The sequence below is a fragment of the Thunnus thynnus genome, chromosome 4, assembly GCF_963924715.1.
Source record: "Thunnus thynnus chromosome 4, fThuThy2.1, whole genome shotgun sequence".
NCBI classification, from domain to species: Eukaryota; Metazoa; Chordata; class Actinopteri; order Scombriformes; family Scombridae; genus Thunnus; species Thunnus thynnus.
In genome coordinates, this window is record NC_089520.1 from 12,922,472 (window position 1) to 12,945,313 (window position 22,842).

Here is a 22,842-nt window from a genome sequence, read left to right on the forward strand (position 1 = left end):
CCTCTCTCATCTCATTGGTGGTCTTCTGCACAGTATTCTGTTGTACGTGAGAGGAAGGCAAGTAAATTGTATTGTGCCACTGCATGTATGAGATATGGGCTTAGCAAAATAGGCACCTAGTCTATAATATGACATGAAAGGAATTAGTTTTCATTGGAGAGATAATTGAAAACTAAATCACCAGCGATTACTTTTTATAGCTGTCCATGAAGAGTGCGTATAAGGATACTTCCTGTAAAATGAGTTTACATTGATTTTGATTAAAATTTGAAATACAGGATTTAAAAATGCACATGTGAGATGCTAAGGAACATTTTTCACTAAAATGAATAAAGAACCTGCTGTTTTAGCTCAAAGACAATTCAGAGGGAGACGTAGGGAATATTCTTGATATAGACATTTTGAGATCCACTTCTTATGATTTACTAAGGAGCCGGCTGTCCACATGGGGCCCAATCAATAGCTTTAACTCATATTGTTAGCTCTGCAGGGCGGAATGAAATACAGAGGTGACAGCTAAGTAAATCCCTTCACTAGTGTTAAGAATGGATCTGCATCTATTTTCAGTGAAACCGGGAGAAATATTTGAGTACCAGTGAAGGAGAGCAGGAGAGGAAACATATTGCAACCAACAAGGTTATGTGCAGTGAATGTGCTCTATTTACCACCTCTATTTACAGCAAGGGTGTAGGTTTTTAGCATTCTTACTATGGAAGAGTTATATTCAAATTGCATTTCAGTTTACTTATCTCAAGAATTTCAAATATAGGCTTGGGATCTGTCTGATGGACCAAACTTAATTAATCGAACTGATCATATCTGACTATAATTGGCCTTTCTCTCTCTCTCTTTTGTAAGGAGTTGACTTAACAAGTGTGCTTCGATACGCACACACACACACAGTTGCATGCACTCATGTATACACACACACTAACACAGACGCCAAAACACACACACACCCTCATGACATTATCTAATTTATTTTATGTCTTTGCTTGATTTATGCTGCCTATTTAATGTTTGCTTTTTGATCTTACGCCAGTTTGTTTGCTATTTTTTGTGGATTACATGACTTATGTATTTGTTTATATTCATTCATACCATATTGAGATGAGATTCCTTCTATAAGCCTCTAGGGGGTTTTCTAAATCTCACCTGCACAATTTGCTTCTTCTCTTTTGTTGTTTTGTTTCTGCTGCTTTGTTTTACAGTGCAAATAAGCAAAATTAAAAATTCTTACTTACTGGCAACAAGTTCTCCTTATGGCAGCAGGTAGCTTTTTTTTTTTTTTTTTTTTTAAATCAAATTACAGTATAAATTCAAATCTTCTAATTACAAAGGTATGATAACAGAACTATTTTTAAATCCTGAAAAGGGTGATCATGTGCTTTGATCATGTGCTGAACAACATTGTTGGCATCCACAAACTCACCATTTTAACTTCATTTCCTTTGAGCATTCAACATTATTGAGGTCCCAGTTAATTTTCTCCTCTCTAACTTCCACTCATAATGTAGACAGTAGTCATGCATGAAAGTAATGTTGCACAGACCAGTGACGCTCTGAGATTGCATTCTCTGGCTCTCTGTACTTCCAATTGTCATTGGTAAAAATTGATTGACAGAATACACAATAGACTTCGAAATCAGAGCTTTTCTTAATGTCAGGACTGTGTTGTTAAATTCACATTATCTTCAGACATCAAACAGCCTAAAGCCACCACATTAATTCCTCAGTGTAAATTATCTGACTCATATGTTACCTTTGATAATTTATTATAATGTCAAAGAAAAAAAACTTGTTAATGGAATGAAAGAATTTAACAATTCATGCAGTGACACATTAGTCTTCAATTAACAAGTTACTGTTATCACGACACACTTATTCAAAGTGACTGACGCTCTCTGTTAAACTGTGCTAATTGACATATAGTTATTTTCTCCCCTTTTCCTCTGGGAATAATTATGTTGACAGCCAATGACAGGTATGAATGTGCAGTGCAATAAACACATGCTTTACAAAACAGCTGTGCAAGCTCCTCTTACAGTACAGTTATACTGTATGTGGTTGTTTTAATTATAGATTCCTCTGTGTAACACTGGTATCACAGTACATGCTTTTTACTTATTGCATCACTTTCTGAATATTTTGCATACACACAATTTTCTCTCTTTTATTTCTTGTTGGGTGATACTTTATCCACACTTATTTTTCCAACTGGGAATATTTAATATAATGAGCATTTGCAGTTTAAGTGTGACTATCAAAACTTGATGGCCTTCTAAAGACCCAACTACTGCCACACACAGAATGACAAGGATGAAGCAACATGGTAGGTCTGTTTTTAATCACCTCTCCTTTTCCCTCTATCTCTCAGGGTGGGAAGCTTGGAGCAGCAGCCTCCTTTTCCCCTCCAGTAGACCCTATCATGGCTGCAACTGAGGGCCAGGACCCAGCAGCACGGCGGCAGCTGAGACCAGGGAGGTGGGGGACCGTGGGAGAGAGTAGAGGCAAGCAGCAAGAGGTGAAAGCAGCAGCCGCTGGAGGACGGAGATGGATGACCAGTACTCCACAGGATCAATCAGGCACTCGTAGCCACAGCAGATCATCTTTCTCCACCCGGCAGCGAGCAGCACATTACTGCTGCTGCACCACCTTGTCCCTTCCCCCTATAAACCACATCACCCCACCGCCTGTATGGCACCTTTTTGCCAGATATATAGAGAGAGGCAGACTGAGAGAGGAGTCAAAAAGGAAACATGAGAGTAAAGGTGAGCTGGTGAGAAAACCCAAGAGAGAGGTGGGGTGGGGTGTAGCGGGAGGATGTATTGATTGTTTTCACTGTGGTATAATTGCAATTAAAGGTTGCAAACAGCACGGTGGATCAGTTTCACTGCTGTCAACCAGCAGGACACATGGCAGCATTGATGCATCCTTACACATTTCCTCGCACAGCAAGGAAAAGTGCTGTACACTGTTGGTCCCTGTAGACTGTGTGTATAGTGCAATGGTGTGCAGTAATTTAGAGCTACAATTTCTCATATATAAAATATAAACCAAGACATCATTTCGAAAATAATACCACAGCCACAAACAAATGAAAGGTGACATAGCAGTGATAACTGGTTGTTATACACTCCGGTAAGAGGGAGCATAATTTCTGGATCAGACTTGTATCAGGAAAAATGTATTTCAATGAGAATCTGTTCATTGTCCTCATGTTAAAATCCAAATGTTCTTATCACCCCTTTGGACTCTGTAACTTTTGTCATATTTTTTCTGATGTTGAAATAGTCGAAGGCTGTAATTCTGAAACTAACCTCATTTATTGTCTGCAGACATTTTGACCATGTGGTTTTGTTAAATAACAGTACAAATATTCCTAAAGGTCAACAAAGTGCAGTGAACAGTCACAAAGAGCCTCTCATAGGTCTTCAGAGCATTTATTTATCTTAGATGATTTAGTACAGATGTGAAATGTTAGCCCTAGTAGTAAGGAAGCAATGCAAAGGATTGCATTGTAAGTTAAACAAAAGTATTGTATAGAGGCTTTATGAGAAACAGCTGGCTCCTCGAAAAATTCCATTGAACTGAGGCCACTTTTAAGAGCCTTTGAAAATAATAATGTTGAAGAAATTAAGGTTGTGCCATACTGAATTACAATCACAAAAATCAGATTGCAGTAAAACTACTTATTTTTGACACAACACATAAAAAAGATTGTAGTTTAAAGATATATTTATGCTCACCCTAATCAATATCACCTTAATCAATATCTTTGTATCAAAATTTTTATCAAATAATGAGATAAGTGTAGTATAAAATGCGCTTGAAGTGACAAACTCACAGAATTATCACCCGACTGCAGTTCACTGCAGCTCTGCAGGCCTTTTTAGTGTCTTTTAGTTCATTGTTTTGGTTTTATGACTGCAACTTCACTGTTTTGGTTCTGTCTCTCTGCTCCCATCATCATAATGTCCAGACACAGGAGGCAGCTGTTTCCAGCAAAAAGGTTCTGATAGACCAATTGTACATTTGTCCAGCACCAAACATCTATCTGGTGAAAATAGTGCAGCATTTAGCTGCGAAAGAGCTAAAGGAAAACATTTGTCAGGGGGCTAGAAACATGACACGGAATTAACGTCACTGGATGTGTAAATAGGCAACTAACAAGCTAACAATTAGCTATATTAACATAATTAACATGATAATACGTCATTGTTCTGTTCACAGCTTGTCACGCTACCCCCAAGAGGCAAAAAGAAAGAGTACAGAATGAATATTTCAGCTACAGACTGTCATCAGTGTGCTCAAAAACAGAACATCACTTCTCTCACTTATACCAATGAGAAAATACAGTATCTGCAAATATCTCAAATTATCTTGTACACCTCTCAAAGCAACTTGAATTTATGTGTTATACTGTCTTGCCTCATTTGCCTCACAGCAAGCTCTGGATTCCTGATGGTTACAGCATCACATGCCAGTACTTATATGCTAGAATGAATGACTGTATACCAACAGCAATGGTAGTTTCTAATTTTAGTGTGGTTTAGATCTTTGAGCTCCACTCTGGCAACAGTTTGAGCTTTTCAATAGTGTCACATTGGCATAATCAACAGTTACTCTGTGATAACCCTCCCCGAATTTCTATCACAGACCCAATCAGTGCATCCCATTAATTTTTTTTGGAACCTCAATTTCCTGCCCGAGTGTGTGAGACATCTTTATGGGAACCAAATCGACTGTTCATTAACGAGGGGAAGCTGTATCAAGAGCAAACATCTTTAATTAACACATCCCCAGCACTTCCTGTCTTTGATCTCCCCATTTGATTTATGCCTCTGCAAGAAAAGGTTGGGCTGGTCGAGGGGTACACGAGGAGTTCGGAGGGGACGTAGACGCACTATGAGAAAGTAGTGAAATTGCGCAGCCTCTGTTGATCAGGACGTCTTGCAGCATTAGGACCTCTTCCCTCTGTGTCATGGGGCCAGCTCAATTACCAGTCAGCGTGGCTATCTCTTTAATAGCCTGATAAGGCAATAATCCAAAATCCATATAGTTTTAATGACTTTCTGTCTAATTAAGGACTGTTTTATAAAAGACGGACACATCAGGGACCCTCCCATTGTCCAGAAACCTATTGTTGGAACTATCAGCATAACCAGTTAAGAACCAGTTTTAAAAAGTATTAATACATGTATATTCTACTTAGCAAGTTATTGTGCACATTGTAGATCATCTAGTAATCCATCTGCGACACTACTGTTCAATGTCAAAGAGGTCAGTGCAAAGAAGAGGAGAGAAATCTTTTTTAACTCAGTTCTCACACTGGATTTAAATCTTTCCAGTTGGGAATGTAGACTGGGATTTTTGTCCTCATGTACCACACCAAAAATGTTGACACATTAAAATGGACTTGCATGAAGATTTGGGTGTTAAACAGGAAATCCCATGAACTACATGCCATCTATCCTGTCTCTTGTAAAATACAGATGAAATGCTTTTGTGACATACACTGTATGTCCATTTTTGGCCAACTAGAGATACTGTGAATTGGTGTGTCTTTAGCCCCATCTAGTGTTAGGCTGTAACAGCATCCTGTTTGTCCTCCCTGCACAGACTATGACTGTATGAACTATGATCTGTACAGTCAGTTTGACTTCTGTCTGATCCTGAATCATAAACTTATATTCTGTTAGAAAAGAACTACTTACATAAGTTATTTGTATAATTTTGAAAACTAATCTAATCAGTCTGTTAAACATTCACTGACTTTCTATCCCTTAACATTTTTACATATACAGTAGAAAGAAATAACCACTTACAGAAAAGTATCATCACCTAGTCAATAGACTAAAATAGACTTTGTTGTTGACTCAAACTGCATCACATTGAACAAAATGTCACAGCTCTGTCCTCTATTTATTCAGTATCTAAGTGAATACTGGAAGGATTTTTTCTTCACATTTCTGACTTTTAAAAATATCTCAAACATACATGATATTCTCTTTCAGGAACATTCAGAAAATGGACTGCTTATACAGTTAATCATCACAGTTACATTTTGATCTTTTCATTTGTTTTGAGGGATTTAGAGAAATATTCCATAGGTACTTAAAAAAACTACAGTGACAGACAAATACATGTCACCCAGTTGAAGTAACTGTATCACAAAAGAAAAACTGAACCTATCATTTAACAAAAATTAGATTTTCTTTTCCTTTTTCAACATTTCACAGTACCTTTGTTGTATGATATTATAAAAGGCTTGTAAATGAGCATGCCTGTTGTTTTCATTTTCTCTACTACATCCCAGAGAGCCACTGGAGACAAGAGACGGCACAGGAACATGTTTTCCCATGCTTACTTCATAATTCATGCTGGTTCAAATGGACACGTGATTAGTTTGTGATGTAAATATTCACAAGAACTTGCACTCTATTTCATCAGACAGTTAATTTGAAATTTTCATACTGGAGAGGAACAACAAAATGATCTTTCTGTGTATAAATAAAATACAGAGAGATCATTTTGGGAACTTTGGGTGAGAATAAAGTTAACAGTTCATATGTTCAAAGACAAAACTGTGATGTTTGTCACTGCTGCCTCAGGCCACAGTTCTGTCAAAAAATGTTTCCTTCCCATAAATAGTTGCCCAAAATAGATATAGTGGACGTTAGCAGACTCAAATAAATTCAGAAATAGCCTTCTAAGTCCTTTGAATCACTGTGACTCATGTCACCCAGTGATATACTTGTCAGTCTACGTGTCATTCCTTATTCTGAACTATTTTATATTGGCTGAAGCTGGAGATGTGTGGTAACTGACTCTGATAACACTGTGTGAGACAGACCACAGGTGCATACCTGGCATTTGTCAGAGGGGCCTGAACAGCCACACTTTTCCGCATCAGCTGAAGGTCGAGTTGAGATATAAAAATAGGAGAGAGGCATTTGTTCCTTACAGATACATTCAGACAAACTGCACACATGTTGAGGTTTCTGGTGTTGACAACTCTCGCAGCCGTAGGTAAGAAAATGACAGCACATATTGCACTGTAATACTATTCATTATTGCTTTCTTTCTGTCTCATTCATTCTCTTACTCTCTATCGGTCAGTCACCCTCTCTGCCATCCAGTCAGTCAATCATATTTAGTTCAGTGAAAACACAGAAGCTCCAGATAGGCTAATCTGTTCCATCAGGGCACTCTCGCTGCCCTCATTTCTCCTTTCCCTCTTTCTGTACTGTAGGTGGAAAGCAAATAATATTATGAGGCTTCTGTATAAATCCTTCCCATGTTTTTTATGTTTTTAATCAGTGCTGGCTGACCTGGAGCCCCAGCCCAGGTATGTGGAGGATGGTTTGGTAAGGGTCGTGGGAGGTGAGATGGCCAAACCCAACTCCTGGCCCTGGCAGGTATCGTATTGTAACCCAAAATCAATAATTAAACTCTCAAACAAATGTATGCATTGTTTTAGCACAAAATGAAACAATGTTTAGGGACTGTAACAATACAGAGCCATCATATCAAATTTATCAATTCATGAAATCACATATACAGATCTCTGGTCTGTGTTTCCTCTCCTTAGATCTCCCTTCAGTACAAATCTGGCAGCTACTTCTACCACACATGCGGAGGAACCCTGATTGAGAGAGGCTGGGTTATGACTGCTGCACACTGCGTGGACAGGTATTATTATGATTAACTAGAGCATAAACTCAGTATTCTTTGAGTGTATGAGTTATAGGTGTATTTGTGTACATGTTTTGGTTACTTAACTACTTGAATATCCATAGCCCACTCTTATCTCAGTACCCAGGTATGATTTATTTCAGCGTTTCCAAATGTCACCAGCTCGAGGACACTTCTCACAAACTCATTTATAACTGTCACACACCAAAAGGATTCATTTATTTGATTAGAAAGTGAAAGAATGAAAAGTCATGAAACCGAGGAATCAAACAAAACCAGGGATCATTTCATGGCGGGTTGTGGTCTTTATCTTTTACACCAGTTTACTGTGATAAGAATTCGTAAGGCTCTATCTGACATGCCACTAATCATTTAAGTCATAAATGTATAAAATAATTAATTGCAAACAATATCATGTTTCTTTTGAATATTACAGACAGAGGACGTGGCAAGTGGTTCTCGGTGAGCATGACGTCTACCTCACCAGTGGCGATGAGCAGGTCCTGGGTGTCCGCAGTGTTTACATCCACCCCAGATGGGATCCCAGAAGAGTGTCTGAAGGGTGAGGATTACATTTTTTATTAGATTCATAAGATTTTAAGGCTTTTTAGCCCATTGTATTCGATGATTTCACAGCATTTTTTTTATTGTTAGCGTTATGATGTTATGAGGGAAATCTTTCACTCTTATTTCTCAAATGTCTTTGGGCAAAAATGCTCTGATATGTAGTAAGAGAAGGTCTACCCCACAGATAGAAATGTCCTCCTCAGTAGAGTCTAGTATCTGAGAGATTTATATTTGGTGCCTGCTGATGATCAATGGATCTCCACCTTAGGTACGACATCGCCCTGCTGCGTTTGGCCAAAGATGCTGTCTTGAACTCTCATGTCCAGCTGGGCTCTCTGCCTCCATCCGGCCAGATTCTGCCCCACAACAACCTTTGCTACATCACTGGATGGGGACGCACCTCCAGTGAGTTGATGCCAAGATCCCTCTGAGCATTTTCTGTACAGCTTAATATATATTGTCATATATTGTCATTTCTATTTTTTTTCCTCCACCTTGTCTAGCTGGTGGCAGTCTGCCCGCTGAGCTGCAGCAGGCTGTCCTTCCTGTGGTTGGCTACCAGACCTGCTCAAGCTCTAACTGGTGGGGCAGCATTGTCAAGACCACCATGGTGTGTGCCGGTGGTGGTGCTGAGTCTGGATGCAATGTGAGTCGCTCGCTACATTAAAAAGAAATATGATATGGAGGTTGCACACTGAGGAACTTTAACTATGTGACAAATTTCAAATCCTCATTTTCTTAGCTCACACTTAGTTTTAGGATTTGTATTCTGATAAGAAGCGCAGAAGAAGATTTAATCTGCCAATAAAAGAACTCTACTATGATCTATTTCTATTTTCTATTTTCTATTTTATATATCACTTAATCATTGCAATCACAACACTGAAGATGCTTTATTTAACCTTGTTCCTCGCAGGGTGACTCCGGAGGCCCTCTGAACTGCCTGGTTAATGGAAAATACTACGTCCACGGTGTCACCAGCTTTGTGTCTTCTTTTGGATGTAACTATCCCCAGAAGCCCACTGTCTTCACCCGTGTCTCCGCCTACATCGAATGGATTGACTCAGTGAGTAATGGAAATATAATGTAAAATCAAAGGAACAAAAACATTATAAAGATTCACCTGTTACTTAAAGTTACCTTACTTTTAATAGCAAGTTCTTTTAAAGTATTGTAATTCATAAAGTCAGTTCATTTGAAATAAGTGCAGATGATGATATACTGAATATGGAATTTTCTTCTTTTAGATCATGAGCAATCCATGAAAAGGATCCTTTTTTGCAGCTGAAGCTACTCTGAACTGAGCTTGTTCTCCACCTGCAAAATAACATGCCTGGTCAAATCAAATAAAGTTGTTCAAAATCACTATCCGCATTTTCTTCAGTGTTGACTAGAATTCATACAAACACATCACAAATGAGGGAAATACTGTACGGTATATATCTATGAAATATGACAGATTAAACTTTAATAAGTAATTACCAGAATAGGAATGCTAGTGTATGTAGAGGTTTTATTGATCATATTGCATCTTGTAATATCAGTTAGGTTGAATTTATTTTATGATGTTCAATCATTAGCTACTTCTTTTTTCTAGATCATGATGTAAACACAAGACTCATCCATGTTGCAGCACACAGAGACAAAGGCCACATTCGATCATGTTTTCATCCACTATGACTCCTCACTTTTCTGATCTCATTCTGCAAAAATAAACTTGATTAAACTTTGAGAGATGACTCATTTTTAATCAGAACGTTTATGCAACCACATAGTTTGTGTGTCACTACCAATTTCCTTTACTTTAGGCATCAAATTATCCTCCTATCCCGCAACAAAACATGTATAAAGGACACCTAAAAATAATAAAAATCACATGTTCAAATTAGTAACCAATTCAACAGCGTGGCCACAGACTGTGAGCAGAGAAATTTCCAGTAAATCCAGTTAAAACTGAAAAAGTCTGAGGCAGACAACGGGTGCATTTCTGACCACTGCCAAGCTCAACAGAGAGTCCACATAAAATTAAGGTCAGCTCAGGGTATAAAAGAATAAAACGAGCATTTAGAAACAGACAGACATGCTTGTGTTTCTGCTGTACACCACTCTCAAAGCCACGGGTAAGAAATTTCAGAGCTGCACTGTAAATAATTTACTGCTGAAAAATGAAATCTCTCTCTCTCACTTATAATAGAAAAATAGATACAATTAACACATGGGGGAAATCATGCTTAAATGGTAATTTTGTGAGTTTTTATTGTGTCTCAGTACTGGCTAAGTTGGAGCTTCAGTCCAGCTACAAAGGGGGAAGCACTGCAGTAAGAGTTGTGGGAGGTGAAGAAGTGCCTTATCACACCTCTTGGCCTTGGCAGGTATCACACTGACAGACAGAAAGTGTAACAGAACATTGTGTTGGGGCAAGATGCTGTATTTGCCATACATCATAGGGAGCAGAGGGGACTAAGATGCTCATAGGACAACTCGTGCATTATTTTAGACAGCAGCTTGTCTTATTGTATCTCCAGGAGAATGATTCTTAAAATTGTTCTTAAAGGAACAGTTTGACATTTTTGGCACACACTTATTCTCTTTATTTCCAAGTTTTTAGATGAGTATATCAATATCACTCTTATATCTGTTCCTTAAATGTGAAGCTACAGCCAGCGGCTAGTTAGCTTAGCATATCATAAAGAATGAGAACAGGTGAAAATCTTATCTTGAATAAACATATTTCCCAGAATATCATATTACGAGAAAATAAGGACTTTCTTTAAAAGGTGATACCTTATTTTTAATATATTTCTAAGATATTCTCTATTCTGCTTCTGTAGATGCATCTGTCACAAAAATATTTCAGTTTACAAATCTGCACTTACTTGGCTGCTGCTTCAGTCTTGTACAAGTGTGAAGTGAACTTAAAGATAAGAATTAAAATAACTCACCCAAGAACTTTTTAAGGCTGATAGAAAATATGACTTTAACTTGATATAATAATATTTTGTGAATCCGGCTCCAGGTCTCTCTCCAGTACTATTCTGACGGCTCCTATCACCATTTCTGTGGAGGAACACTGATCAGGAGAGGATGGGTCATGACCGCAGCTCACTGTGTGCACAGGTAACAGATACTAGGTTTACTGCTAAATCCTATATATCCTGACTCTAATCTGATATACAGTAACTGCTCACACATTTAAAATGTGTCACTGTGGAAACTAATCTGATCTAAAACAGTTTCAGCTCTTTGCGTGTAGTCCTCGGTGATCTTGTCCTGCACCAGACCCACAGGACAGAGCAACACAGGAGTGTCATCAATGTTTTATATCCACCCTGAATGGAACAACAACAGCATCTCTTCAACAACAGCATCTCCTCTGGGTGAGTCTATCTGTTATAATATTCTAGTATCTGTCTAATTCTCATAGACTAAATACAGTTAATCTTATTTTAACACCTTAGAGGTACTGGCAGTTTGAATTTGAATTATGACTGTATGGTGTTTTCTGTTTGTATTATGTATCATTTAAAAGTCACTCAAATACTTTTGTCAGCATATTTCAGGTGAAGCTTGTTTCAATGGGACCATTTTGTGCTGTGATAACAGACTTTCAAACGTTCTGATTTTTCTAACTTAGTAATGACATCGCCCTCTTGCGGCTGTCTTCTGAGGCCTCCTTGACCTCTTATGTGAAACTGGCCTCTCTGCCTCCTTTTGGAGAGATCCTGCCCCACAACAACCCCTGCTACATCACAGGATATGGACGCACCTCCAGTGAGTCAGCTGCAGCTCTCTGTCTGACCGTCAGTTATGCTGTGACTCAGTATCTGACTCAGTATCTTACTGCACATGTTTGTTTCTGCTCTGTGTACCTTCAGCTGGTGGAGGAATGCTCAGCAGAATGAGGCAGGCTTACCTTCCTATTGTCGACCACCAGACCTGCATCAGCTCTGGCTGGTGGGTCAACACTGTCAAGACTACGATGATATGTGCGGGAGGAGGCGCTCAGTCAAGATGCAACGTGAGCCTGCTGATATGGAAAATATGAAAATATTCACGTACAGTTAAAGATTTGATTTCCTAAACTCACTCAGTCTAATCAAACCAAGCACACTGATGATTATATCAGCTGAGTATTAATACAAAAATATCCCGTTCATCACCAGCTGTGCAGATCAGCTGAACCTTTGACTCAGTGTTTGTGGTTTTAACTTAAACATCATTATGACTCAAGTCACACATAAAATTTAATGAATTTGCAACAGAGATAAACAGTGATTAATCCTGCCAGCCCCCAAAGAAACCAAGTTTCATTGTTTCTTTAATTAAAGCTGTGCTAAAAGTGTGTAGGAGCTCACCCCCCTTTTTGTAAACAATTTAAAACAAATAGTTCAGTTCATTCCAACTGAGTGATGTTTGGCCTTTTGAAACACAGATTTTCGTAAAGATTCACATGTTTCTTATTGTTTCTAATTATGAAAAACACCCATCCTATCAGCATAGATCACAAAGAGAAAGAAAAGCATCTAATTTCCTCTAGCTGACGTGTCATATATCTCCCTGAATCTTGCTGCAACAGATGGCAATAAAGAAAAAAGGATATTTTTGTATATTTATCAACCAGTTCTTTTTTTCACCTTAGGGAGACTTCAGTGGCCCTCTTAACTGCAAAGTTAACAACAGCTGGTACGTCCATGGTATCGCCAGCTTTGTGTCTGGTATGGCCGCCTACATCACATGGAAGAACTCAGTGAGTGATGGAAATGTAATGTAAAACAAAAAGGGAAAAAAACATTATAATGACTCCCCAATTACTTAAAGTCACTTTACATTTAGCATTTGAAACAGGTGCAGATGATGATATACTGAATATGGTTCCTTTTTTGCAGCTGAAAGTTTTTTCCGTGTTGACTGGAATATAGATAAACATCACAAACCAGTCTTATCAGGCGTCCTAAAACTCCATATTCAACATTTTCCTGTTCAGTGCAGCTATAACTCAGAAATGTGACCATCAGAAACGGGACAAACACACAGACGAGCAGACGGTGCTCTGTATACCAGAGACACAAGGTTACACTTTTTTTTGACATAATGCAAATTTCCCCTGATTCTGAATCATGACAGCCAGCAGCCCTGGGTAAACGCTGTCTGTCTGCCTGTCATTCTGTATTAATCCCCTTTATTTTTCAAATTTCACCCCCCCACATACACCATTTTTTTGCACCCATCAAAAATTGGTCAGATGAATTTGGTCTGATCTGTGTTTAATAAACATAAGGTTTGTGCTACCCTTTCTGGTGCCTCTCTGGTGGTTTTGTGACATTTGCAAAGGCAAGGGCTGCAGTGACCACTGAAATGGAGGGCGCAGTATATGCATGATAAGTGTCTGCCTATGGTGGGAACGACACACATGTTGTAGCTGTTGTATACACATATAATAAGAATGGAAATAACTCTTACCAGACAGACTAATGACTAACTGTTGTGAGTGAAGGAGCTCGGTACATTGCATTCCCTCTTTTCATCAGACTTCCATTTCCCATATCTTTTTATGTAAATTATGGGAAATGACAGTGAACAGTACAAGTGTTATTTTCACCTTGAGTCACTGGAGTAGCTTCCTTACGCAAGGTCTATGGGGAGGTTATTTTGAACCACCATTTCTATGTGGATGTACTGTGTATTAATAACTATACATCCTTCCTGGACATCTTTTGTTGATTATTATCAAGTTTATTCAGAGAAACTGTAGAGTTTTTGAATAAAAAATATACATTATATAGAAAAAAAATTCTTCAATTCCTGCAAGAGCCTTAGTCAAAAATTTGTACAGTATAGTACCAAACAACATCTTACAATTAAATTAATAATATATGAATCCAATGATCTATACAATAATATATGATATGTTTAACTGTGAGTCAGCAGTCTGTGTCTCTCATTCCCAGTAATGGTTTATGAAGGTTTTGTCTACACTGCTAACCTGCTGTGGTCTGGTTGGAGAAGAACAGATAACAGAGCTCAGACCACACAGCATGTCTTAGGTGAGTTGTCAAAGTGTTATACAACAGCTAGAGAATGTGTAGGTGTATGCTGGCATCTGAAACCTGAACAGTAGAGCAGTAGAGAAAAGCACTTGTTGGTTATGTCAACGTCCTGGAGCCCTGAGTAATGGTGGATCACAGCTAGTAAAATAAAGCTTTGTATCGTATCTGTTGCCTAAAACAAAGATCACGAACTCAAGAGAATCACAGTTGAATGTAGGTGAGAATTAAAGAAGTATTTTTTCCCTGATGGCTGAACAACTTGGTCCTAAAACAATTGTGTGTCTCCCTGCAGCAGCCCCTATCTACTTATCACCACCAACACTGGAATTCAGAGTTGTAAAATCACCTCCACAGGGTCTCATGAGAACGTATCAAAGGCTTAAAGTGGAATACTGTGCTGCAGCCTTGGGCTTGTTAAGCTTTAAACACTGATCCCAATCTATAATAATCATCAGCTTGTAACTTCTAACATGCAAGGATGTACACACATCCCATTTCACACATACTGTAGCGCACATAATCCCATTACCTTTACATGTTCCCCTCCACCTTCTGCATCGCTGGAGCTCAGCTGTCCATCCAACTGAAACATCCTGATGTTGACTTTAGAGCAGCTTTGACCAGACGGATACACCCGTTCTTCATGGGTGTCGAGTTCATGCTTCTCTTGAGGGATGATGTAGATTCATACATGACACACTGTCCTATTGTATGTACATATTTCTACTCATTACACTAATCAATTTAGCAACAACAGTAGGACAGTCAGCTAAAGCACATTTTAATTCCTGCTATTAAGCCAAAAACACAAATATCCCCCCCAGTGAAATAAAAAAAATTATACCACAGTTGACAAATGTTTCATGTATTAACATTATAAGTTAAGTACAAGCATGTGTTACAATGTTAAACACATTGGCGTGAGACATCAGCTTACTTTTATACTGTTTGGATGAACTATTTCTAGTGTGTTTTATGTTTTCAGCTCTCAATCCAGCGAGTGCAAAAAAGCACATTCTGCTCTATGTATAGAGACACACAATACATAGTCTATGCAACTAAACTGCCTGATTACACTCCAAGACTGTGGGGATAATCTTCCCTGGAGTATTCTGACATGTGTCGGTGTTTGATTGCCTCCAGTTGGCTTTCCAGACAATCAAAAAGAGAACAAAGTTATATACAGCGACTGTACATGTACATCTTCAAATGGCTTTTAACAGCAGGGGTGCACTTGGAGAAAATATTAGAATATGTGTGTGTGTGTGTGTGTGTATGCTGTGTTAAGCCCTTTTATGTCTTGGGAAGGAGTTACTGTAAATTTTTGCTAAAGCTTTGAACAATGGCTTGATGAGAGCACAATATTATATAGAAGTGGTGTAAGCCATTGACATAGCTTGTTAAAACACACACGTAAAACCAAAAGAAGCATTTACTGCATGCACACACACGATATGCACTCAGAAAATGTTCCACTGCAATGTATGCAAATGTAAACATTCATGGTGGGAAACAAATAACCTCACAGGACAATCTCATACCTGACAGTAGTAGCCAATACAAGTGGGGAAAAACAGATTCAGTAGCTGAGTCAGCTCTTCAAACAAATGATAACTGTGAGACAGACACAGGTGGATTTGTGCTGGTATACATGCATACTATCAGCACACGGGGCCCTGAGGGTATAAAAGAGGTGTAGGCAGAAGTGTCTAGTGCAGAAAGTTTCAGGAGACTGCAAACATGCTCAGATTTCTTGTGTTGACCTCCCTCGCCGCCCTGGGTAAGATCTTCCTGATTCTTCCTCTCCTTTGACATTCTGCACACACACACACGACTCCTAACACACTTGAATACATGATTGACTTACTGTGATGCTTCCTGTGTCTCTGCTATGCTCAGTGCTGGCTGAGCTGGAGCCCCAGCCCAGGTACTTGGAAGATGACTTCAGTGCTCAGGAGAAAGTTGTTGGAGGCGAGGTGGCCAGACCCAACTCCTGGCCCTGGCAGGTAATGCACACTTAGTTCAAAACATGTATTTCACACACACTTTGAAAAACTTCATCAGGTGCATATCAGATGTTGCTTGTAATCCTTTTATTGAGCATTATCCAGTGTCGGGAATGCTGCCAAGACACAAAAAGTGGTTCAGTTTATTGTAGTTGTAATGCTCTTTTGTCATTTTCATTAGATCTCTCTTCAGTACATGTCTGGCAACAGCTTCTACCACACCTGTGGAGGAACCCTGATCAGGAGAGGATGGGTCATGACTGCTGCTCACTGTGTGGACCGGTGGGAGTTTCATGCATCATAGAATATCTGCTGAATAACTCAAACTAAGCGAGATATGAATGATGTAGCAGGAGATATGTTCTGACAGGGCTGAACATTTACTTAAATGTATTCCAAAACATTTCCAGGTGGCTTGAATGCATAGCCATCTGTTTCAATTGTACATTAACTATCAAGTAAAAGCTACAATTCCCACTAAAACATACTTTTCCATGTTAAATATCGATCTTCATCCAATATCCTTGAGTTATAGAGAGTGCTAACTACCAGATAAGTTTAAGTTTATTTTTTGTACCTCTACAGTTCCAGGACTTGGCGCGTTGTTCTTGGAGATCACAACATCAACAGCCATGAGGGCAGAGAGCAGTACATGAGCGTGAGCCGTGTCTACATCCATCCCAACTGGAACTCCAACAATGTCGCTGGAGGGTCAGTGGTTACCACTTCTGCACAAAAAAAAAAAGCAAAAACTGACAAATCACATGTTACAAACTCACTCAATGTATTTAGTAATTTGTAAAAGTACTGAAAAATGTCTAAAGTCATATTTTGGGCATAGAATTTTGAACATAACATTCATATGTGATTATGTTAAAGCTAGGCTAGTGAAACCGAGTGCAGCACACAGAGACAGGAGGGAATGAATAACGATGCAAGGCAGCCCTTATGGGACTGGTAGCTGGGGGACTGGGGTGAGGACTTGGGCAGATAGCTGGAAACCTGGGGCAGAGGTTAGGGCAAGAAGCTGGGGCCAAGCAGGGCAGGGGAATGCTGAGGGGAGCCAGGCAGAGCAGGTCCCAGAAAGTGGGGAGCTGAGCTGAGCTGAGCTGAACTGAGGAGGGAGACAGATGAGTCAGGCTGAAGTTTTTCTGCAGGCACAGGGAAACAGGGATTAGGCAAAGGCAAAAAACTGACAAAGCAGTAACAAGATAGTTGGCTTGAACCGTGACTAACTGAGTAAACAGAGTCTACAATCTGGTGAAGTGGAGGAGTCTGAACTGGCTCTTTATAGCAAGGTTAATCATGACGGATGGCAGCTGGTAGCCTGACTCCTGCACACCTGTCTCTGATCCTGCAATTAAACACACACACAAGGAGGGAGAGAGAGAGAGAGGCAGATGCAGAGGTGGAGGGTGTGACAATGTTTAATTAATCATTTTACATATTAAAATTTAGTTGCAAACTCGTAATTTGAAGATTTTTGGAGAATTTGAAGAAGACAAGTCTTTCATTAACACATTAAAATGTAAAAAGGAAAAATGTAAAACAACAGTGTAGCTGGCTCTGGACTAAAAGCATCACAGTGAGCTTGCAGGGGGGTGAGGGAAAAGATTAATTACTTACCGACTAGTGTGACCCTCAGGTGGGACATTGCTCTGCTGCGTCTATCTTCTGAAGCTTCTCTCAACAACTACGTCCAGCTGGGTGCCCTGCCTCCCTCTGGCCAGGTCCTGCCCCACAACAACCCCTGCTACATCTCTGGATGGGGACGCACCCAGAGTGAGTCTGACATAATACACGATACATCTACACAGTAAAAGCCATGTTTCAGGAAAAGTATTTAAGAATGCAATCTCTAGAGATAGTAGTGTATGATCCTGCTATCACAGACTTCATCACAGCTATAAAATGCATTTTCTCCTGTTGTCCCCAGCCGGAGGTCAGCTGTCTGCCCAGCTGAAGCAGGCCTACCTCCCTGTTGTTGACCACAATACCTGCACCAGCTATGGATGGTGGGGCAGCACTGTGAAGAACTCCATGGTCTGTGCTGGTGGTGGCAGTGAATCTGGTTGCCAGGTGAGCTTATGAGATCCTAGAAAGGACTGTGTATGCAATCTGACATTTAGTATTGATTTTTTAAAGACTTAACTAAAGCTTAATAGAGCACTTAAAAGTTAGGGAGACTGATCTATAAAGCATAATTCAACGTTTTATGAAACATTAATAATTAACCATTATAACTTGCATACCCTATATAAAGGATGGCTTATTAGAAAGTGGTACATATTCTAGCAAGGCAGATGCTTCCAAGCACAGATTTTGAATCCAGTTTGCTCCCAAACCGTGGGGACACCCTGCGATTAAGACTGTAGGAATGATGTTTGGGTGTAAGCAGAGCCGGGTAAACACAGGAAAGAACTTGTCAGAATTCAGTCCCACTCCACCATGACAAAGTGAAATCAAATGTCTCCCAGTGAGCTGAGGGCTGACCCCTTGCTGTCAAGGAAGATATTTTGGAAGACACATGCGGGATTACTTGCTGCCTCAGCAGGGGCACAAGTCAGTTACAATGATCCAGGCTAGTGCTTAAGCTGCACAAACTGTCAAAGTCTTGCAAGCTCATGTTCTGTACAAACTTGCTCGAGGTTGTCTGACATTAGACGGAGATATGAGAAGGAAGTGGGAATGAGTCAAGTGTGTTGGAAAATTGGGTATTTGCTTCCAGCTGTGCTCAAAAGTGCAGAAATAAAGCCATTGGTTACTGTATGATTTTATGACTGTGTGATGTGTTGTCTCTGAATCCAGGGTGACTCCGGCGGCCCCCTGAACTGCAGTGTCAATGGCCAGTGGGTTGTCCATGGTGTGACCAGCTTTGTGTCCTCCTCTGGCTGCAATGCCTACAGAAAGCCCACTGTCTTCACACGCGTGTCTGCTTACATCAGCTGGATGAACAGCGTCAGTACTTAACACTAATCAGTATCACTCAGAAAGCATTGAATGTTGAAGAAAACACTCAAAGATAAAACACACACAAGCTACATTATGTGTTTCTCATAAATCACGCTAAATGCACTAACTGGAGGATTTCATAATCAGTTTTGTACATTCATTCATCCTCATAAATGCATCTATTTGTGCAGTATTTTGTTCAGATTCTTGAGGATAATCATATAATGATTCATTTGTCCTTGCTTTTGCAGATAATGGGTTGAGAAGAAAGACTATCTCCATGGAGACGAAAGAACACTCAATAGATGGATTCATCTCAATTTCTGTCCAACTCCATCAGAATAAAATGTTGTGTGATGTACATTTGCCTGGCCTTGTTTTTGTTGTAATTGTTGTACTTTGTGTGGGAGAAAACAGGCATTAGTCACAGTATGATTTCTAATAGTATTTGTAATTGGAGGTGAAGTGTAATTTGGGTGCAAGAGTGGTTCTGCAAAAATAAAGTGCTCCAGATTAACTCAGACAGCACTTTTAATGAGTAATTTTTCATATCAAGGATTTCTGTGTGAGATGACCTTTGGCGACTAAATTAATTTCAAAACTGAACAGTTACACTGTCACAAATACTGATCATTAAATAGGTCTACTACTTTTAGTGAAGCAGGACATTCTGTAAAAGTATTTTGTATGCTGAACCGCAAACAGAAGTGATCAGACTGTGACAAATGTTCCCCAGGCATCAAAATGATGAAAGGAGGCTCTGAAACTGTTAAGACAAGCACATTATTGTTAACAATTAATTTGTTTTATAGTGTGGAAAATGTTTAAAGGACCAGTTTGTAAGATTTAGTGGCATCTAATGGAACGGACTTGGCAGAAATAGAATACAATATTCATAAGTATGTTTTAATTAGTGTATAATCCCATGAAAATAAGAATTATTGTGCTTTTGTTACCTTAGAAAGAGCTCTTTATATCTACAGAGGGAGTGGGTCCTCTTCCACGCAGGCCGCCATGTTGCACCACCATGTTTCTACAGTAGCCCTGAATGAACAAACCAAACACTGGCTCTAGAGAGGGCCTTTCGCATTTTTCGCAAGTTTTGCGGCCACCGTAGGTTCCCCTACACGCTTGGAAGGGGAGGGGGAGGGGAGGTGTATTCATTTGGTTGCAATCTGCAACTTCACCTCTAGATGACACTAAATCCTACACACTGGTCCTTTAAAATAAATGACAGAAGAAATCAAACTTATTAGGCTACTCTAGAAAACTCTTGTATTCCACCTACAATGTCAACTGCATATTAATAATTCATAATTGAACAGACTTGTTTATCAACATAATTACAAAAAATAAAGCTGCATATCCAGGAGTTATGTAGATACAAGTAATAACGAGGTTTAATTCAGTTGCATTAGTGTGAATTCAGTTAAATTCAATTATTGTGAATTTGCAACAGTGTGGACAGTGTCTCTAGGTGGCATTAATATTTTAGATGCATGCTTACTGTGTGGAAACACATGTAATAAAACATGTAATATTTCCTTAGAGGGTCATACAGGAAGAAAAATGAACATTAACATTTTTAACTCTCATGTGGTCTATTTTTTGAGTGTTTTTTTAATTAATTAATTAATTCACACTCTATTAGACGCTTGTTCATGTTCAGGGTCATGGAGGTTCAGGTCCCTCTACCACTGGACTGTAAGAAGACATCCGAGTTCAAGCAAGAAACCCACACAATTACCAACATACAAGTGTCGCTCAGAACTGAGTAAATCCAGAATACTGTGTCACCTCTCACATAGATAGATACCTTATTCATGACAAAAAATATTGTATCATTACATTCAAAATCTGCAACCTGGAAAATTCTCTTGGCTACTCATAAAGTGATTTAAAATCAATCTGAGGTTGTAAAATATATCTTACCGGAGTCACAGAGGAAGGGAACAGCTGTCAAAAAATAGATGAACTGGATTTGAGATGAAAAACAAACAAAAAGCATCAAAAGCATGAAATGAAATACAGTATATAAAGAACTTCACTATTGAATAATGACCTTGACTGTGGTAGATAGGCGTGAGATGGAATACTTCTGGACTATAGGAAAGGAAACGGCCAACCTACACTTACAAAGTATGAAGTATGAATACAGATCATATAAAGAGCATCAACCCTGAAATGCACAACCTAGTCACACTGAAGACATCCTCAGTCTGTCACTGCTGTGAACTCTGTCAGCTTTGAGCAGGTTAATGTCATTCCTCATTACATCTAGGTTCTGCTTGGCAGGGTCATAGGTACTGTATCAAGGGACTACAGGCAGGAGATGAAAGGAAAACTCTACTTGCAGCCAATTATTTTGATATTGTTAGCACACGCACTTGAATACAACTAATATGATGTCTCTTTTCAGGCCTGGCAGAGGAGGATATCTGGGTTTTGCCTCCAGAAAATGTGAACAAGTAGGGTTGAATGATGAAGTAGTAAGAACCAACACCTCCATGGCTTTGGCAGGTAATACATCTACATCTATCAAGACATACTGGAATTCCTAAGAGTCTTGCAATATTTAAAAGGTGTTGCCGTATGAAGGGATGTAATTGAATTTTTCATCTTGTGTGATGACTCTGTTGCTCAGTTACAGCAGCTGCTGACCGTACACCTGCATGGGCAAAAATCCAGATCAGGACAACATTAACTGTCCTGTGAGGTGGTAGACAGTTTGTGTAAAAATAATGTTGTGTCTCTTCAGCAGTTTGGCCATATGGTGGCGATAATGGCTTTACATCCAACAGTAAATGCCTGTCATATCGCCCTGCTGTAGCAGAGCTAAGCTAAGTGGAACACCAACAGCATGTCCAATGAGTCAGAGGAGCGTTCAGCATTGTTTTATGCTTGGAGGGAAATGTGAACCTCTCAACCATGTCAAAAATGTTTAGGATTAACCACATATGATATTACTGTATTATCATCACTGACACACTAACATATATACAGCATTTTCATAGTGAAGCTCCTTTCTCTATGGTGTATTCAGCAGCAGTATTATATGTCAAAATTGTACTCAAAGTACATAAGTAAATGTATTTACTTCCCACCACTGCCCATAATAGAAAAACAGATTGAATCGAATGATTACTCACTGTCAATCTCAACCTTAAAGTCAACATGCTGCCCAGGATTTTGGAAAGTTTACATCTACAGTCCACTAACAAGTAAGTGAAAAACATCTGCTGATGAAGATCATTTCATATGGTTGAAAGCTACAAAACAAGCCAGTTAGTGGACTTTGAGTTGAAATTGTTGAGTCTACTGCTGTTTCCAAGGTCAAGACTACCACTGACCTTGTATTATATTTATAATACAGAATATTATTCAAGGTAAATTCGTTTTTGGGGAGGATGTACTTTAGCTTAACTGTTGTCAAATGTTCTATTAATCCTCAGTTTCTTATCAAAATAATACAAAGTCTCATTGAATATTCAATAATCTCAATTTATGACTTTGAGATATTTAGTCAGGATTGTGAGACTAATTATGAATTATTACATGAGTTAATCAGCACA

The 22,842-nt window shown here is 39.1% G+C and overlaps 2 protein-coding genes and 1 pseudogene across 2 annotated transcripts; all 3 read left to right on the plus strand.

Annotated features, from left to right (window-relative positions):
- Positions 1-6,884: 6,884 nt before the first annotated feature.
- On the plus strand, positions 6,885-9,631 carry LOC137182249 (elastase-1-like). Its single transcript, XM_067588577.1, has 8 exons — positions 6,885-7,032; positions 7,324-7,421; positions 7,595-7,695; positions 8,135-8,260; positions 8,534-8,670; positions 8,769-8,911; positions 9,182-9,331; positions 9,513-9,631. Exons 1-8 carry the CDS (start codon positions 6,993-6,995, stop codon positions 9,528-9,530), a joined length of 813 nt encoding a protein of 270 aa, XP_067444678.1. The 5' UTR covers positions 6,885-6,992; the 3' UTR covers positions 9,531-9,631.
- A 714-nt stretch (positions 9,632-10,345) lies between these two features.
- LOC137180798 (elastase-1-like) lies at positions 10,346-13,036 on the plus strand (annotated as a pseudogene).
- Positions 13,037-15,992: 2,956 nt separating this feature from the next.
- LOC137181222 (elastase-1-like) lies at positions 15,993-19,631 on the plus strand. The gene is made up of 8 exons (XM_067586777.1): positions 15,993-16,092; positions 16,212-16,318; positions 16,500-16,600; positions 16,904-17,029; positions 17,964-18,100; positions 18,255-18,397; positions 19,127-19,276; positions 19,522-19,631. Exons 1-8 carry the CDS (start codon positions 16,053-16,055, stop codon positions 19,531-19,533), a joined length of 816 nt encoding a protein of 271 aa, XP_067442878.1. The 5' UTR covers positions 15,993-16,052; the 3' UTR covers positions 19,534-19,631.
- Positions 19,632-22,842: the final 3,211 nt, after the last annotated feature.